A 20,566-nucleotide genomic window follows, 5' to 3' on the forward strand; every position below is an offset into this window, starting at 1 on the left:
AGGGCTCGTTCACATCTGCGCCCGGTCTCCGTACTTTAGGTTTCCGTTTCCTACCTAAAACAGAGGCAGGAGACGGAAACCTGCAGGAGTCTCTCTCACCCATTCATTTGAATGGGTGAGAGAGATGTCCGGCCGTGAGCGGCGGTGAGCGTTTTGCGCTCTCCGCCGCGAAACCGGGTTTTATAATCCGGACACAGAGTCGGACATGCAGTACTCTGTGTCCGGATAAAAAAATCCGGTTTCGCGGCGGAGAGCCTAAAACGCTCACCGCCGCGAAACCGGATCTTCTGGCATGCAGAAGACGGAAACCATAGAACGGAAAGAAGAACGCAGGTGTGAACCCAGCGTAAGCAGCATTTTACCTAACAACCGGTCTAATGATCTCATTATCTATTGTGACATCTGCCTCCTCTACATTCGGCCTCCTCATATTTATATGAAGTGTCTTGCAAATTCACCTCAAATTTTAGCATATCCTCTACAAAAACTGATATCACCCACTGAGTAATCCTACTAATATTATTGTGTGTTTGGATGTTTGTGGGTTTGTGTGTTTGGATGTTTGTTCCCTAATCACACCTAAACTACCAAACAAATATGTGTGAAATTTTGCATATACTTACCCTGGGTCCCAGAATGAAAGATAGGTCACTTTGTAGATTCCTACGCCGTCGGTCTTCACGCTAAATTACGCCAATGTTCGCTCCGGTATCTGCTTGAGGAGCTGAGATGACGTCATCCCAGGCCCTTGCGAAGTAACCGCATTGGCTCGCGCTGCAGTGTAGGTGGAGCTATCGGTCGGGCAGCAATCTAAGGAAGATGGCGGCGCTCACTCACTGGGGAGAGGACCGCGCATACAGCCTCAGTGTTCAGCCGCGTACCCAGTGTATCATTTATAGCTTTCCACTTAATACACTGGGACATTGCCGTGTTCACCTGCGCTTGGGTCAGGAGGTTCCGCAGGAGGTGGATGCCGAGGAAGGAGGGGTAGGGAGGGAGCTGTGGAAACTGTGTGAGTAGGACCTAGAGAAGAAGCAGGGGGAACCGTGGGAGAGGATGCCGTGGTAGGAGGAGGAGTGGGGAGGGGGTGGAAAGGGGAAAATGGGGGACAAGAAAGAGAGAGCCAGAGGGTGCTGGGGGACAGGAGGCCAGGGGAGTGGGGGTAGAAAGAGGGGGCCATGTGAGCGGGAGGGTTGGAAACGGGGGCTGACGTGGGGGTTGAGGGTTCCGCGGGAGGGGGGTATGTGCGCTGCCGCGGGAAAGGAGGCGGGGTTGGGAGGGGGGTCCCACGCGAGAGGGTGGAAGTCGGAGGTGGGTGTTGAGGCCAAGGGGGGACGGGGGTTGCCGAGGGAGGGTGGCCCGGTGGTGTGTGCGGGGGCCGCCATGGAAGGAGAGGCGGTGGGGGGAAGGGGGTGCCTAGAGCCAGCGTACAATAACCAGTGCAAATTGGCTACATGTACGTGGCTCAATGCCAACACTGACCCGCGGACGAAGTCGCGGGCAGATGCTAGTATTCCTCACTGTCACTGTATATACAAAAAAAACCCCTGTCCTTGTAAATTATCTGTAACTTTTTGTGTTTTCACTTGTTTTTCAGTTTGTATTTCAAGCATAAGCAAATGAGGTCTTTGAAGGAACTACAACACCCCAGAGAGGAGCGAACGGGTTCAGAAGGAGCTGAGTTCATTATGAATTTTCCACAAAAAAACCTAAAATTTTTAGGATTCACCTTGCATGAATCCAGCAAAATGGTTGACAGCTGGTTATACTATTTTACTGTCCTTTTTGAGTTGCAGAAAATGTGCGCAAACCCCCCCTCCCGAAAAAAAAACAAAGCCCCTTTCATACGCTTTGACGTCATCATTGTAACATACTATGAAGAGTACTGGAACGCAGCTACCTTGTATCCTGAAGAGACCTCAGAGTATAATAAATAATAATTTTCCCAAAATTTTTATGGTGAGCCATACAAATATTCACAAAGCAAATCTGGCCAGGTTCAGAAAGGAGGGAAGTTGAGCTCTGTGATATATAGGTTTATATGATAGCAGAGAGAAGCTGAGATCTGTGATATATCCTATTAATATTATAAATGTGAAAGTTTGTGAGTTTGTGGGTTTGTGTGTTTGGATGTTTGCATGTTCGGATGTTTGTTCCTCAATCACGGAAAAAACGCTCCACCGATTTGGCTGAAATTTTCCACAAACATAGTTAATACACCCGATTAAACAATAGGCTACTTTTCGTCACAATAGCGCACATACGTTTGTGCCAGGACCCCCACAAAACCCAAACTCACACCACCATCTCTGCAATCTCACACATTTTGGACCATAGCAAGCCACAAAATTCATATTGCCCTCTGCAGCCTCGCCCCTAACCCCACACAATCACATATACATAGACTTTACCACTTTGCCCCTCACCTTACCGATACTCCAGGAGGTTCTCTTTAACGCTCCGGAGCAGCCATGTTTGCCGACCCCCACCGCTCTGACAATCCGCGACACCGCCCACCCATGTCAATACCCCTAGGCGGTCTAATAAATGCAAAAAAAAAAGTTTAACAACAAGTAAAAAAAATATAAAAAAATAAAATAAAAAGGATTAAAAATTCAAATCACCCTCCTTTCCCTAGAACACATAAAAGTAGTTAAAAACTGTGAAACACATACATGTTAGGTATCCCCACGTCCAAAATCGCCCGCTCTACAAAGCTATACAAATATTTTTCCTGTTCGATAAACGCCGTAGCGGGAAAAATGGTCAAAAGTGCCAAACCACCATTTTTTCACTGTTTTGATTCTGATAAAAATTTGAATAAAAAGTGATCAAAGCAATAACATTTCCCGAAAATGGTAGAACTACAAAGTACACCCAGCCCCGCAAATAAAGACGCCCTACACATCCCCGTACACGGACGTATAAAAAAGTTACGGCTGTCGGAATATGGCAACTTTTCGAAAAATAATTTTTTAACACAGTTTTGGATTTTTTTTAAGGGGTCAAAATGTAAATAAACCCATATAAATTTGGTATCCCCGGAATCGTAGTGAAACACAGAATACAGGGGACATGTCATTTTGGTTGCACAGTGAACGCCGTAAAACCAAAGCCCGTAAGAATGTCGCAGAAATGCATTTTTTCTTCAAATCCACCCCATTCTGATTTTTTTCCCTGCTTCCCAGTACATTATATAGAATAAATAATGGTGTCATCATGAAGAAAAATTTGTCCCAGGAAAAATTAAGACCTCATATGGCTCTGGGAGCAGAGAAATAAAAAAGTTATGGGGTTTAGAAGGAGGGGAGTCAAAAACGAAAATCAAAAAATGCCATCGGCGGGAAAGGGTTAACTTCAAATACTTCTGTCCCAAAGTCACTATGTAAAGTTTCTCACAACACCGTATATATAGCGGCTCTAATACAAAGTAACTTCAACACAAAAGTCTCACATATTCTCTGAATTACAGCAAAAACAAGATACAAAGTTACATTTCATATCCCATACCTTATACACACTACGAAAACCTTACCCGCGCCTGTATATACCCACTGCTACAATCACCGCAGACGAAGTCGCGGGTACCAGCTAGTAGGTTATATGATAGAAGAGAAGCTGAGCTCTGTGATATATAGGGTTATATGATAGAGGAGAGAAGCTGAGCTCTGTGATATATAGGGTTATATGATAGAAGAGAGAAGCTGAGCTCCGTGATATATAGGGTTATATGATATAGGGAGAGAAGCTGAGCTCTGTGATATATAGGGTTATATGATAGAGAGAAGCTGAGCTCTGTGATATATAGGGTTATATGATATAGGGAGAGAAGCTGAGCTCTGTGATATATAGGGTTACATGATATAGGGAGAGAAGCTGAGCTCTGTGATATATATGTTTATATGATAGAGGAGAGAAGCTGAGCTCTGTGATATATAGGGTTATATGATAGAGGAGAGAAGCTGAGCTCTGTGATATATAGGTTATATGACAGAGGAGAGAAGCTGAGCTCTGTGATATATAGGGTTATATGATAGAGGAGAGAAGCTGAGCTCTGTGATATATAGGTTATATGATAGAGGAGAGAAGCTGAGATCTGTGATATATATAGATTACATGATAGAGGGAGAGAAGCTGAGATCTGTGATATATAGGTTATATGATAGAGGAGAGAAGCTGAGCACTGTGATATATAGGGTTATATGATAGAAGAGAAGCTGAGCTCTGTGATATATAGGGTTATATGATATAGGGAGAGAAGCTGAGCTCTGTGATATATAGGGTTATATGATATAGGGAGAGAAGCTGAGCTCTGTGATATATAGGGTTATATGATATAGGGAGAGAAGCTCAGCTCTGTGATATATAGGTTTATATGATAGAGGAGAGAAGCTGAGCTCTGTGATATATAGGGTTATATGATAGAGGAGAGAAGCTGAGCTCTGTAATATATAGGATTACATGATAGAGGGAGAGAAGCTGAGCTCTGTGATATATAGGTGTATATGATAGAGGAGAGAAGCTGAGCTCTGTGATATATAGGGTTATATGATAGAGGAGAGAAGCTGAGCTCTGTGATATATAGGGTTATATGATAGAGGAGAGAAGCTGAACTCTGTGATATATAGAGTTATATGATAGAGGAGAGAAGCTGAGCTCTGTGATATATAGGGTTATATGATAGAGGAGAGAAGCTGAGCTCTGTAATATATAGGGTTATATGATAGAGGAGAGAAGCTGAGCTCTGTGATATATAGGGTTATATGATAGAAGAGAGAAGCTGAGCTCTTTGATATATAAATTTATATGATAATAGAAAGAAGCTGAGCTCTGTGATATATACTGTATGTGCATATTATAGAGGGAGAGAAGCTGAGCTTAGTGATATATTTGTTGATATGATAGAGGGAGAGAATCTGAGCTCTGTGATATAGGATTATATGATAGAGGAGATAAGCCAAGTTCTATGGTATATAGGGTTATATGATACAGGAGAGAAGCTGAGCTCTGTGATACTGTATATACAGTGTTGGCCAAAAGTATTGGCACCCCTGCAATTCTGTCAGATAATACTCAGTTTCTTCCAGAAAATGATTGCAAGCACAAACTCTTTGGTATTATTATCTTCATTTATTTTGCTTTGTTGATGCCTTTTCCCAAAAAGCTCTACTTTTGTCTCATCTGACCAGAGAACATTCTTCCAAAACGTTTTTGGCTTTCTCAGGTAAGTTTTGGCAAACTCCAGCCTGGCTTTTTTTTCTGTCTCTGGGTAAGAAGTGGAGTCTTCCTGGGTCTCCTACCATACAGTCCCTTCTCATTCAGACGCTGACGGATAGTACGGGGTGACACTGTTGTACCCTCGGACTGCAGGGCAGCTTGAACTTGTTTGGATGTTAGTCGAGGTTCTTTATCCACCATTCGCACAATCTTGCGTTGAAATCTCTCGTCAATTTTTCTTTTCCCTCCACATCTAGGGAGGTTAGCCACAGTGCCATGGGCTTTAACTTCTTGATGACACTGCGCACGGTAGACACAGGAACATTCAGGTCTTTGGAGATGGACTTGTAGCCTTGAGATTGCTCATGCTTCCTCACAATTTTGCTTCTCAAGTCCTCAGACGGTTCTTTGGTCTTCTTTCTTTTCTCCATGCTCAATGTGGTACACACAAGGACACAGGACAGAGGTTGAGTCAACTTTAATCCATTTCATCTGGCTGCAAGTGTGATTTAGTTATTGCCACCACCTGTTAGGTGCCTCAGGTAAGTAACAGGTGCTGTTAATTACACAAATTAGAGAAGAATCACATGATTTTTCAAACAGTGCCAATACTTTTGTCCATCCCCTTTTTTATGTTTGCTGTGGAATTATATTCAATTTGGCTTTTTGACAATTCTTTTTGTGGTTTTCCATTGAAGACAAATTAAATGAAGATAATAATACCAAAGAGTTTGTGATTGCAATCATTTTCTGGAAGAAAATTAGTATTATCTGACAGAATTGCAGAGGTGCCAATACTTTTGGCCAACACTGTAGGTTTATATGATAGAGGAAAGAAGCTGAGCTCTGTGATATATAAGGTTATATTATAGAGGGAGAGAAGCTGAGCTGATATATAGGGTTACATGATAGAGGAATGGTATTTCCCCTTTAAGTTTCCGTGTAAAAAGTGACCAATTCTTTCTGATAAAGAACACTTTCTGCACCTTTGAGCAAATGCTCGTTCCCCATCACAGTGTGAAGTCTGTCACCTACTGTATATCAACATACTGTATACCATATAATGTCTTTGTTTAAATCTAATGGACACATGCTACATAATATATAAGACACTGCCAGTCCCCAGCATAATGTATTACTCACAGGGAATCGGTCGCTCATAGTGTAAGGATACATTGATGAAATCGCGATGATCCAATAGCTGATCTCTTGTTCTGTTATGTCTTGTAAGATTACTAATGTGAATCTCAAGCCAGGAAGGAAGAGAGATAGATTCTTCTTCTTGAGAATCCTCCATGATAAAGTTCAGCTCCACATCAGAGTAATGAAAATATTTCCCCTTTATGTTCAGTGAGACATTTATTGGTCTTCCTATGGTAAAGAATGTACACATTATATATTATAGTGAAGTCTTAGAAGGTTATGCCGTATATAATGTTCATTTAGGCTAAAGGGTCTACCATGGGAACTTTTTGTTCATGGTGCAATTTGCAAACATAGAATACAGCAAAAATATATCATAATCACAAACTGTATTACACAGTGTACACATATATGTTCTGTATACACAAAAATACTCTATATGAGCCCATAGATTGTGTGCACAAAAAGTACAATTTGTGTTTACATACACAACATCGAAATCTCAGTCACAAAAGTATGTTTGGTGGCCCACAATTATATCTTGTTGCACAGAATGTTATATGACTTATTTTCATACAGAATTTCATTTTGTAATTTTGTTGCAGATTTGCGCAGATCTGAGCCAAAGCCAAGAATGGCTACAAAAGAAATAGGAAATATGTAAGAAGTTCTTATACTTCTCCCTTCTGCTCAATCCACTCCTGACTTTGGCTTAAAAACCCGCAGCAAAATCTGCAACAAAAAAAAGCCACTAAGGTCCCACATTGTGTAAATGCAGCTTTTTTTGTTGCAGATTTTGCTGCGGTTTTTTGAGCCAAAGCCAAGAACGGCTGCAATCAATTTTTGTGACACAAAAAGTATTTTGTGTGACAACATGGCAAAAAGTTTTTCTGACATAAAAGGAATCAGAACGCAGCAGAAAAAGTGCTGAATTTTATAGTCCCAACAATGCGAGTGACATTTTACTCAATCTCATCCCCACATTGTTTAACCCTTTCCCACCGCAGCTTTTTTTTGTTTTGTTTTTTGCTCACTGATTCCAAAAACCATAACTTTTTTTTTCATTTTTCTGCTTGTAGAGATATAGGAGGGCTTATTTTTTGTAAGGAGATTGTACTTTATAATGGTACCATCTAATGTTCCAAACTATGTAGTGGGAGGCTGCAAAAATAATCAGAATAGGGAGATGTGGAAAAAAAACAGCATTTGCGCCATTTCCTTATTTTAACAGCATTCATTGCACAATCAAAATTATATGTTACCTATTACCAAATATATATTGTTTTTGTTATGTTTTAACACCTTAATAAAGATCCAAAACTTGGGGAACAAATATTATTCCAGGCTCCATATTCTGACGCTTGGACCATCCATAACATCTGTATTTGGGGCTTTGTAAAGCCTCTTTGTTACGGGGCCAATTCATTTGAATGTATGGGCCAGTGACAACCAGGCATTACACATGGATACCAATCTGTATATCATCCATACGTTTTTGACGGAGCAGCAGACTGCACATGGTCGTATGCAGAAGTCCTAATATATGACAATATCTACATGTCAAGACAAATCAAGTTTTACTTTACGTTCATACTTTGCACGTTCACTTCTTGGAGCAATGGGAATGGATTGCTTGGTGGATGACAGATGACAATGTCAGAATAATTCATAGAAAAGCCAAGTCTGATGGAAGATAAAACAGCATCTTCTGCTGTAACAGTCTCTATATCCTCTTCATTTTCATCCTCTTCCAAGAGACATATTATGGAGGTGATGTAGGAGATGTCCGCCATACAGGGGTCAATACACGATAGGCCCACGGCGACACCTAGAAAAAGGATTAGGAAATATTTACAGACAAAATATTCTCATATAGACTTTCACAAGAATTCACAATATAATATTAACCTGTTAATGACCAGCCAGTTTTAGGCCTTCTTGACCGAACCATTTATTGCATTTTTTCCATCCTCACATACCAAGCCTAGATTTTTTATTTTTCCATCAATGTAACTGTATGAGGGCATGGGTTTTTTTTTGCGGGACAAGTTTTGTTTATTGGTATACCTCATGGATTAACTTTTATTAACTGTAGCTGGGAAGCAATAGAAAAACAGCAATTTTGCCATTGGCTTTTGTTATGCTATAAATTTTGCACCATTCGCCATGCAGCTTAAAGAGGACCTTTCATGGGTTTGGGCACAGGCAGTTCTATATACTGTCGGAAAGCTGACAGTGCGCTGAATTCAGCGCACTGTCGGCTTTCCCGATCTGTGCCGCGGGTAAAGCGCTAGCGGTCCCGATACCATAGCGCTTTACAGTCAGAAGGGCGTTCCTGACAGTCTGTCAAGAACGTCCTTCTGCCCAGCAGCGCCTATGGCGCTGTACTGTGGAGCGGGGAGGAACGCCCCCTCCCCTCCTGATAATACTCGTCTATGGACGAGCACTGTGATCAGAGGGAGGGGGCGTTCCTCCCCGCTCACACAGTACAGCGCCATAGGCGTTTCTGGGCAGAAGGACGTTCTTGACAGACTGTCAGGAACGCCCTGCTGACTGTACAGCGCTATGGTACCGGGACCGATAGCTCTTTACCCGGGGCTCAGATCGGGAAAGCCGACAGTGCGCTGAATTCAGAGCACTGTCAGCTTTCCAGCAGTATATAGAACTGCCTGTGCCCAATCTGATGAAAGGTCCTCTTTAAATAACCACTTTTTGACATTTTTAATTTTTTTTACACCGTTCAACATGCAGGTAAAATAACATTACATTTGTGTTGCTTGGATCATTACAGGGACAGCAATACTCAATATGTGCGTTATGTTTTTGTTGTTATTTCTTAAACATTTTGGGATGATGATTAATGGGTTGGTAAGATTGTACTGTGTTTTTTTGAGGGTTTGGTTTTAAACTGTGTTTGATTTTTTTAATACTATTTTTTAGTCCTGCTAGCGCCATGATGGCGAACCTATGGCACGCATGCCAGAGATGGAACTTACAGCCCTCCCTGTGGGCACCCATCTCTGGAACAGATTATACTATGTGGGGGCCACTGTGGAGCAGATTGTACCGTGTGGGGGCCCTTCACTATTTATGTCATACAGTATCTGTTTTATAGCAAATGTGATATTATTAGAGGCTGCAATGGTATTGTATGGTCACTATACGCTAAAACAGATCCTGGGCGATGTAAATAGTGAACATTAATCGTTCAAAATTATGCCATATGCAAACTCTTACTTTTCAGTATATAGCTGTTTTGTATCAGTGAAAGCTCTGTAAAGCACCATTCACGAGACTGTATTTTGTGAGTCAATCATTGGCCGAAATTGTTGACCCACACAGTATTAAGGTTAAATTGCCGTGTTGGCACTTTGTGATAAATTAGTGGGTTTTGGGTTGCAGTTTGGGCACTCAGTCGCAGTTTGGGCACTCCACGAACCGCGGAATCCACCTGAAAAAAGGGCAACTCACTTCTTTTTTCCGCTAGCAGCAACCTGCCACTAGCGGAAAAAAGATCACGAGCGGTCTCCATAGACCAACATTGTGAGGGCATGGATTATGACGTGGATTCCGCGCCATAATCCGCCCCCTCTGTGCCCGTGTGAACGGGCCCTTATTCAACAAGGCTGCAAATATTTACTAACACAGACTTATAGTTTAGACTTAGAGTTTTATGGTGAGGATTTTGGCAAGGAAAAAATCTGCTTCAGGAATTAGGAAATGTTTTTTCTCCGGCACAGTGTATGGACCTTGAAAAAACTGCTAGCATTTTTTCCACACGGTTTTTGCCAATTCCACGTGGATTTTCCGCCTCCCATTGACTGCATTGGTTTTTGCACGTGGAATCCGCTTGAAAGAAGCTTTTTTTTCAACTAGCAGAAAAAATCCACTAGCGGAAAAAAAAAAAGCTAGCGGAACCCATAGAACTCTATGGGGAGTCGTATTTTCCACGTGGATTCTGACACGGATTCAGCGCCAAAATCTTCACCAGAAAACTCTGTGTGAATGGACCCTAAATGGAGGGGGTTTTTTTCACTCCCTTTCCTAACAAGTGACCAATGCTCTTACCTACAGAAGTTACCAGCTATGTCAGACCATCCCTTAGTCAGATCAGACTTCAGTCCCCATCTATTCTGTGCATATTGGTCTTTTCTTTAAGAGGACTTCCTCTTTTGGAGACTGTTTGTTCATAAAGTGTTCTCAAAGACGTTACACTCTACTGTTTGTGGACAGACACGGGTCAGCAAGGAGGAAGCCAGAAGGAGACAGAGTCATTCTAGAAACTGACCGTGACTTCTGAAAGGACTTGCCACTAGTTTAATTCTACAAAACAATTTGCGTGGCCCCTATTCCACCTCTGAGACCTGACCTCACATGATCCTTTTTGTATCCAAATATTGGATGAGATGGTTACACATGCCCATCACCTTATCCATCAGTGCTATGGTGACAACTGAGCTGGACTCCCATAGATTTCAATGGAGGGAGGCACATAGTTGGCTAGTGGCCAAATACATCAGTTTGGAGCTAGTATACAGAACATACACACTGATGCAAACACCTGCGTGACATTTTATTTACATTTTTAAGGGTGTTTTTTTTGTTGTTGTCACATTTGGACATTTCTGATTTGTGGCTTTGATTGTATTGCATCCTCCTTGCCTCACTTGGTTCTTTGTCTCTTAACTTCCTGACTTGTCAGAGCAAGGGCTCATTCACACGAAGTTTCCATGTGCGGATTCTGACTCGGAATTTGCGTCAGAATCCACGCGGAAAAAAAGCCTCCCATTGACTTCAATGGGTTCCTTTTTCCGAGCAGAAAAAGGAACCCATTTAATTAATTGGAGGCTTTTTTTACGGGCGGATTCTGACGCAGATTCCGCGTCAGAATCCAGGCACGGAAACTCCGTGTGCATAAGCCCTAACCATTATAACCACTAAGGCCGGGTTCACACGGAGTATTTTGGACCAGAATTTGACACAAAGGCCACCTTAGGTTCCGCTCCAAAATACGGGTAGCCGTGACTGGATGCTGGTGCATAAGACCAAGGTCAAGATATTTCACTCGCTCCAACAAAAACTCCCATCATGTATAGACACTGACGACTCCAAAGCTTTATATACTTTGGAAAAATATGATAATGTGGTAAATCTTTCTTCATGTGTTTTGTCAGAAGAGGAATTGAAATTACTTTCAAGAGGATTGGGATTCGTACCCAATGAAGATTTCGATTTCTTTAATACAATCTTGGATATTAATAAATTTGTCAGACTCTTGACTGTGAAAAAACATTTCTTTACCTCCGATAAGGAAAATCTCAGTAGTTTGGAACATAGTGATAGCGATAGCGGAGTTGTTGACCAAGAAAATATGTTTATTGATTTGGGGTTTAAGGAACAAACTGCCTTATTGAGTCTGTTGCAATTACAAGAAACTAATATTCCATATAATGATCAGTCTATACAGTGGGTTGGAGCTGATGGCTCCAATCCTTCTTTTTATCCCTTGGGGTCCCGGGCTCCCACCTATGCGCTGTTTCAACAGGCTATGGAACGGGACCTCGGGACCCTAAGGGATTCGATATTACAGCAACAAAAAAAGAAGAATAATATGTCTAAAAAAGAATATGAAGCTATGATAAAACTTAGTAAGAACAAAGACATAGTTATTAAGAAATCTGATAAAGATGGAAAGGTAGTGTTAATGAATAAATCTGACTATAGAGATGCATGTTTAGATATATTAAAGGACGAGACAACTTACAAACAACTTAAAACTAATCCAACAGAGGTTTTTTCAGGGGCTTTGACAAAATTGATTACTAAAGGGGTCAAATTAGGTATATTTTCAGAGAACCAATCCAAACATTTAATTCCACAATTCCCAGTCTTGCCAATATTCCACGGACTCCCGAAAACTCATAAAAATCAGAAATTTCCCCCCCTTCGTCCCATCGTGGCAGGGATGGGATCTATAAATGAAAATATTTGTTCATGGGTTGACAGGCTTTTACAGCCTTTGGTGAACCATATACCTGGATATGTTCGGGATACAAAGATGCTGTTAAATGTTTTCAAAGATATGATGTGGGATGAAAAATATATATGGGTCACGAGTGACATACAGTCCCTTTATTCTAACATACCACATTCGTTAGCTCTTAGGGCATTGTCATTTCATCTGGAGAGATATAGTAAGTACTCTGATTGTCTATGCGAATACATAATAGAGGTAACAGAATTTTTGTTAACCCATAATTTTTTTCTTTTTGATAATCAGTTTTTTTCTACAAATTAAAGGGGCCCCTATGGGGGTTCCCTTCTCACCTTCGCTCGCGAATCTCACGCTAGCATGGTGGGAGGAATTATTCATATTTACATCTGTTAATCCTTTTTTTGACAGGTTAGTCTGGTACGGACGCTACATAGATGATGTGCTCATCATATGGAGTGGGTCAGTAGCGTCCGTGCCAGACCTTATTGAATTTTTCAATTCTAACCCTATGGGTTTGAGTTTTACCTTTTCATGTGACTCGTACCAGGTTTCGTTTCTGGACATATGTCTTATGGGTAATAAAGATACAGGTAAGATAGATACTAGTTTGTATAGAAAAAGTACTATGGGAAACACATTATTGAGAGCAGATAGTCAACACCCAAATCATACAATAACATCTATCCCTGTAGGTGAGATAATTCGTACTAAAAGAGCATGTTCTTCTGATACTATATACAAGGAACAATTGGATATCACATTGGATAGGTTACGTTGTAGAAAATATCCGAAATGGAGTTTAGAAAGGGCAGTTAAGATAGTAGATGAAAAGACACGTGACTCATTATTGGTTGAAAAAACCGCAGGAAAGAGCAAAAGGGATGGTAGATTGACATTTTCGATTCCCTTTAGTAATCAGTTCTCAGCGATTAAAAAAATCTTCTATAAAAACCTTCCGATCTTGCAACAAGATCCAATAACCAACAAAATTATAGAGGAAGGAATACAAGTGGTAGCTAGAAGAGGGAATTCTTTGGGTAGTAGATTGTCACCAAGTTTATTTACTCAGAACAAAGTAGTTTCCAATACGTGGTTAACTATAAAAGGATTTTTTCCGTGTGGAATGAGTCGTTGTAATATGTGTAAATTTGTAAAGAAAACTGAAAGATTTGTGAATAGGGATCAACTGAAAGTATATTATATCAAAAAACATCTTAATTGTAACAGTCAATATGTTGTATATGTGGTAGAGTGTACGGTTTGTAAAATCTTATATGTTGGATGCACTATTCGGAGTTTAAAGATCCGTATCTCTGAGCACATAACAGACAGTACAAAAAATGAAGAGAATATTTCCAGTTTATCAAAACATTTTCAAGTAGTGCATGGAGGCAATACTAGTACACTAAAATTTTATGCCATTGAACAGATCCCAAAATTGATTAGAGGTGGTGATAGGAGAAAAAATTGTTGATTAGAGAAGCATTTTGGATAATGACCTTAGGTACAAGATTCCCTTCAGGTCTTAATATCCGTTCAGACTAGAGATGAGCGAACAGTGTTCTATCGAACACATGTTCGATCGGATATCAGGGTGTTCGCCATGTTCGAATCGAATCGAACACCGCGTGGTAAAGTGCGCCAAAATTCGATTCCCCTCCCACCTTCCCTGGCGCCTTTTTTGCACCAATAACAGCGCAGGGGAGGTGGGACAGGAACTACGACACCGGGGGCATTGAAAAAAATTGGAAAAAGTCATTGGCTGCCGAAATCAGGTGACCTCCATTTTAGACGAATAGTGGATTTCAAATCCGGGTCATATGAGAATGTGAACTTTGTGACTATGAGACAGGGATAGCTGTACAGGCAGGGATAGCTAGGGATAACCTTTATTTAGGGGGGAATGTTATTAAAAATAACTTTTTGGGGCTCTATCGGGTGTGTAATTGTGATTTTTGTGAGATAAACTTTTTCCCATAGGGATGCATTGGCCAGCGCTGATTGGCCGAATTCCGTACTCTGGCCAATCAGTGCTGGCCAATGCATTCTATTAGCTTGATGAAGCAGAGTGTGCACAAGGGTTCAAGCGCACCCTCGGCTCTGATGTAGCAGAGCCGAGGCTGCACAAGGGTTCAAGCGCACCCTCGGCTCTGATGTAGGAGAGCCGAGGGTGCACTTGAACCCTTGTGCACCCTCAGCTCTGCTACATCAGAGCCGAGGGTGCGCTTGAACCCTTGTGCACACTCTGCTTCATCAAGCTAATAGAATGCATTGGCCAGCGCTGATTGGCCAATGTATTCTATTAGCCTGATGAAGTAGAGCTGAATGTGTGTGCTAAGCACACACATTCAGCTCTACTTCATCGGGCTAATAGAATGCATTGGCCAGCGCTGATTGGCCAGAGTACGGAACTCGACCAATCAGCGCTGGCTCTGCTGGAGGAGGCGGAGTCTAAGATCGCTCCACACCAGTCTCCATTCAGGTCCGACCTTAGACTCCGCCTCCTCCGGCAGAGCCAGCGCTGATTGGCCGAAGGCTGGCCAATGCATTCCTATGCGAATGCAGAGACTTAGCAGTGCTGAGTCAGTTTTGCTCAACTACACATCTGATGCACACTCGGCACTGCTACATCAGATGTAGCAATCTGATGTAGCAGAGCCGAGGGTGCACTAGAACCCCTGTGCAAACTCAGTTCACGCTAATAGAATGCATTGGCCAGCGCTGATTGGCCAATGCATTCTATTAGCCCGATGAAGTAGAGCTGAATGTGTGTGCTAAGCACACACATTCAGCACTGCTTCATCACGCCAATACAATGCATTAGCCAGTGCTGATTGGCCAGAGTACGGAATTCGGCCAATCAGCGCTGGCCAATGCATTCTATTAGCCCGATGAAGTAGAGCTGAATGTGTGTGCTAAGCACACACATTCAGCACTGCTTCATCACGCCAATACAATGCATTAGCCAGTGCTGATTGGCCAGAGTACGGAATTCGGCCAATCAGCGCTGGCTCTGCTGGAGGAGGCGGAGTCTAAGGTCGGACCTGAATGGAGACTGGTGTGGAGCGATCTTAGACTCCGCCTCCTCCAGCAGAGCCAGCGCTGATTGGCCGAATTCCGTACTCTGGCCAATCAGCACTGGCTAATGCATTGTATTGGCGTGATGAAGCAGTGCTGAATGTGTGTGCTTAGCACACACATTCAGCTCTACTTCATCGGGCTAATAGAATGCATTGGCCAATCAGCGCTGGCCAATGCATTCTATTAGCGTGAACTGAGTTTGCACAGGGGTTCTAGTGCACCCTCGGCTCTGCTACATCAGATTGCTACATCTGATGTAGCAGTGCCGAGTGTGCATCAGATGTGTAGTTGAGCAAAACTGACTCAGCACTGCTAAGTCTCTGCATTCGCATAGGAATGCATTGGCCAGCCTTCGGCCAATCAGCGCTGGCTCTGCCGGAGGAGGCGGAGTCTAAGGTCGGACCTGAATGGAGACTGGTGTGGAGCGATCTTAGACTCCGCCTCCTCCAGCAGAGCCAGCGCTGATTGGTCGAGTTCCGTACTCTGGCCAATCAGCACTGGCCAATGCATTTCTATGGGGAAAAGTTAGCTTGCGAAAATCGCAAACTGACAGGGATTTCCATGAAATAAAGTGACTTTTATGCCCCCAGACATGCTTCCCCTGCTGTCCCAGTGTCATTCCAGGGTGTTGGTATCATTTCCTGGGGTGTCATAGTGGACTTGGTGACCCTCCAGACACGAATTTGGGTTTCCCCCTTAACGAGTTTATGTTCCCCATAGACTATAATGGGGTTCGAAACCCATTCGAACACTCGAACAGTGAGCGGCTGTTCGAATCGAATTTCGAACCTCGAACATTTTAGTGTTCGCTCATCTCTAGTTCAGACCTATCATATATTTATTAAATACTCACCTTGTTTGTATTAAGTAGTTGTATTTTGAAGTCCCGGAGATAAGGTGTTTGGTTACGGGTCCAGATTAAACTACATTTCCCTACATGCTCCGCTCGATAATATGATAGTCACATGATCGGACTATTTCGTATTACATAAGTGTATAGTCTAGAGGCGGTGTGATCATGTGACTAAGAATGTTGAATTATGGGTAATCACGTGACTGAGGGAGCATGGATGTGGAATTTATACTGAATATGCTAAATCGGAAGAAGGTAAGGACCATATACTTAAGTTTTTTATAAGATTTGGAACAAACAAGTATGTGAAGCTAGGTTTGGGATAGAGTTAACATATAAATATGCGTCTGGCTTATAAACTAGAGTGCCTTGGATAAATAGGGAGATTTAAATATTTGTCTGTCATTAACATGAAATAACGCTATGGATAACGCATAATGTGTATACTAACGATCCGAAAAAATATAAATATAAATAAAAATAATAAATAAAAAATTATTAAATAACATAAGCATACAAAAGGATAAAAACTAGTATAGATCGCTATGTGGAGTTTATATGCGATTTAACGACATGCTGAAAATCTTTTGTGCAAGTTTATTGATGTGTAGTAGAATCTCTGTATTTAAATGTGGTATAACAAGATTAAATATGTGGGATATGAGTATATACATATGAGGTTTCAAGAAGGTTGTTGTATATATTGTTGGAGATATATATAGATATAGCAACAATGAGATATATGTTGGTACATTTAAGGGTTAATGTTTTTATGGGTGGAGTTTCAATTGGGGGTTTTAAAAGGAATGTTTGTCAGCATTTGAGTATGCCATGAGGAAGGGACAAGACGTGTCCCGAAACGCGTAGCCGTTTATGTTCATACCCTAATGTGGTTTCCAGTATATTTTTAATGGATTAAGAATAAAGATTTGGATATTTTTAGACTTCGGATAGTGCTGGAAAAAAATTTTTTTGCTTCTTGGAATCGTGTAACCGGTTGGGTCCGCTGGTATCCGAGCACACCGAGACTGGATTACAGACAATGAATGGGGTGAGCTGAATACACTTACCTGTTTTTGTATTCATTCTAATAGAACCAGTGGTGGGAATATACAGTCTATAAGAAAACTTACAACCAATACATCAACTTCCTATATACACCCTAGACCAGTGATGGCGAACCTATGGCACGCGTGCCAGAGAGGGCACGCAGAGCCCTCCATGCTGGCACGCGTGCGGTCGCCCGGATCGCTCACCAACAGGGAATCCGGTACAGGATTCCCCGTTGATGAGCGATCACTGCCTTCAGTTGTATGTGCAAATGCACATACAGCTGAAAGCTGTCAGGGTAGGCCGCGGATCGCGCGACCGCGGCCTACACTGGCTGCAGAGTTTGACCTCTGCCCCGACGCGGGCGCGATGACGTCATCAGCGCCGCCAGTGACAAGAAGGTGGATGACGGCGGCTCTTCAGGGGTGAGTATGAGAGTGGCTCACTGTGTATATGATGTTGGGGGGAGCGCTTATAATACTTGGTGGGGTGTATGATACTGGGGGGGAGTGTATAATACTGGGGGGGCTTATAATACTGGGTGGGGTGTATAATACTGGGGGGAGTGTATAATACTGAGGGGGCTTATAATACTGGGGGGAGTGTATAATACTGGGGGGGCTTATAATACTGGGTGGGGTGTATAATACTGGGGGGAGTGTATAATACTGGGGGGGCTTATAATACTGGGTGGGGTGTATAATACTGGGGGGAGTGTATAATACTGGGGGGGCTTATAATACTGGGTGGGGTGTATAATACTGGGGGGGCTTATAATACTGGGTGGGGTGTATAATACTGGGGGGGCTTATAATACTGGGTGGGGTGTATAATACTGGGGGGAGTGTATAATACTGGGGGGAGTGTATAATACTGGGGGGGCTTATAATACTGGGTGGGGTGTATAATACTGGGGGGAGTGTATAATACTGGGGGGAGTGTATAATACTGAGGGGGCTTATAATACTGGGGGGAGTGTATAATACTGGGGGGGCTTATAATACTGGGGTGGCTTATAATACTGGGGGGTGTACTAAAGAGCATATAATACTGGGGGGGGTCCTATTTATAAGCACACAATACTGTGTGTGGATGCCACTGTGGAGCATATAATCCTGTGGGGGGGGGGGGGGACACCTACTGCGGAGCATATAACACTGGGGGGCTACTGTGGTACTGTGGAGAATATAATATTGTGTGGTGGGCCCACTGCAGAGCATATAATACTGTCTGGGGTCCCCTCACTATTTATATCACACAGTATCTGTTTTATGGCAGACGTGATATTAGTACAGGATGTAAGAATATTACACGGTAACTATAAAACAGATCCTGTGCGATGTAAATAGTGAAAATTAATTGTTCAAAGTACCAAATGCCGAGACCTTTACATTTCAGTACAACGTTGTTTGTATTATTGAAAGCTCTGTAAAGCCCCACATGACTGTAATTTTTGGTCAGTAACTGTCCGCAATTGTGGATCCGCATAGTATTAAGTCTATATTGTCGTGTTGGCACTCCGCGAAAATTTTGTGGGTTTTGGGTTGCAGTTTGGGCACTCGGTCTCTAAAAGGTTCGCCATCACTGCCCTAGACTAACAACTGTAGCGACAAGTGAAGAAGGGACTAGAAGTTACTTACGTCTTACCCCACTTGTTCAATTTCTGCAAATATATGTTATTGCTTGTATATTGGAAAGTTCTACAATTTTTCCAATATACTTTCTGTATCAATTCCTGAATAATTTTCTAGATCTTTTTGTCCATTGTTAACTTTCAGTGGATACAATAACAGTATATGGTCATGTGCTAGATACACAGTCATGACGGTACATAGAGATCTAGAAAGCTACGAGGAATCGATGCAGAAAGTATATTGGCAAATTACACAACTTTTTATTATACAAACAATAACATTTACTTTCTAAAACTGGACAACCCCTTTAAGTATATCTTTCTACTCCCCCGTCCTGCCTCTCACATATGAGACTGTAGCTATCCCACTCCCATAGCCAAGTGTAAAGCCTTGACCCCAACCTTGGTTCATGCTGTGTCCAGATGGCCATCCTCCTACGAGTCTGCACCCATACTGAGGCTAATCCTCTGTCCCACCAATCCACTGCTTCCGATTCCTTAATCTTCCTCCTCTGACCTGTGCAATGCTTGGATTATGTGTAGTTAGATGATTTTCCAGATTTTTTAAGCTTCTTCCCACAGTCCAAAGCAATCTCAACTTGGTGGGCTCACTATGTAACAGGACATGGTGTATTTGAGGCTCCGATAAAGACATTATATGGAACAGGGATCCATGTGAGAGGTTGTATTCTTGTATTCTGCCTAGGAATCTGTATATTAGAAATTGATCACTTATAGTACTTTAATAGGAAATAAATGGAGACGTTAAGCTTGTACTGATCTCATGCCGCCCGCAATATCTTCCATATCACATGATTCTAAGAGAACTTGATGCTAGGTAAAGACTATGTATCCTTGTATTTATATAGCTAGGCCAGGCTTACCTTCCTTAGTCTTGAACCCTTCTGGAATACAGACAATGAGCAGGACTGTTATCCCGATGAAGAGTTTAAGCAGCAGAGAAGCTGTCATTGCAGACACGTGTCACAGCTAGAACTAACTAAACCATAGTCTGCCCCCACTTATGTAGTTACTAGTCATTTCCTCAGTCAGTTCCAGCACTCGCTTTCTGTCTCATCATACGAGAAAAGTCACATGTGTTTGAAAGGGAAGTGTCGATGAAATGCTTAGAATTCACATTACTCAGATTTCTGCAGCTGACAAAGAAACTTATCAGCAACTCAGCTAAAGATAGAGGGGCACATTTAGAAAATGTTAGATTTTGTACATTATTCTCAGAGGGTAAACACAACGGGCAGATTTATTATGCCTTGTACGCTAGTACAAATTTTTGTGGAAATTGATGTTTCGCACAAAGACATGAGACATTTTGTTCCTTGTGCTGGCAAGGACATGCAGGGTGCGTGGTGAGCACATGCATGTTGAGGCGCCTTTGTCCTTACTAGATTTCTTATCATTTCTCCCAGAAATCTGGCGTAAATGATGTGGGAATTATGCGAAATGTTCACACCAGCGCCTGAACTATGTTTTCAGGTTTCTGTCTTCTGCATGCAGAAGATGGAAACCTGTCATTCCGGGTCCGGCCGTGAGCACCGGTGAGCGTTTTATGCGCTCCGCAGCTAAACCGTTTTTT

General features: G+C 42.2%; 1 protein-coding gene across 1 annotated transcript in view; it reads right to left on the reverse strand.

Moving 5' to 3' along the window:
* The window catches only part of TMEM156 (transmembrane protein 156), a 35,746-nt gene extending 15,798 nt beyond the window's left edge, over positions 1-19,948 (reverse strand). Inside the window, exons 1-3 of the mRNA XM_075257957.1 lie at positions 19,857-19,948; positions 7,955-8,188; positions 6,361-6,588 (exon numbers count right to left, since the gene is read on the reverse strand). Of these exons, the coding sequence (XP_075114058.1) occupies positions 6,361-6,588; positions 7,955-8,188; positions 19,857-19,944 (550 nt within the window). The 5' untranslated portion in view covers positions 19,945-19,948. The remainder of the gene's footprint in view (positions 1-6,360; positions 6,589-7,954; positions 8,189-19,856) is intronic.
* Positions 19,949-20,566: the final 618 nt, after the last annotated feature.

This window comes from Leptodactylus fuscus, chromosome 1 (genome assembly GCF_031893055.1).
Source record: "Leptodactylus fuscus isolate aLepFus1 chromosome 1, aLepFus1.hap2, whole genome shotgun sequence".
NCBI classification, from domain to species: domain Eukaryota; kingdom Metazoa; phylum Chordata; class Amphibia; order Anura; family Leptodactylidae; genus Leptodactylus; species Leptodactylus fuscus.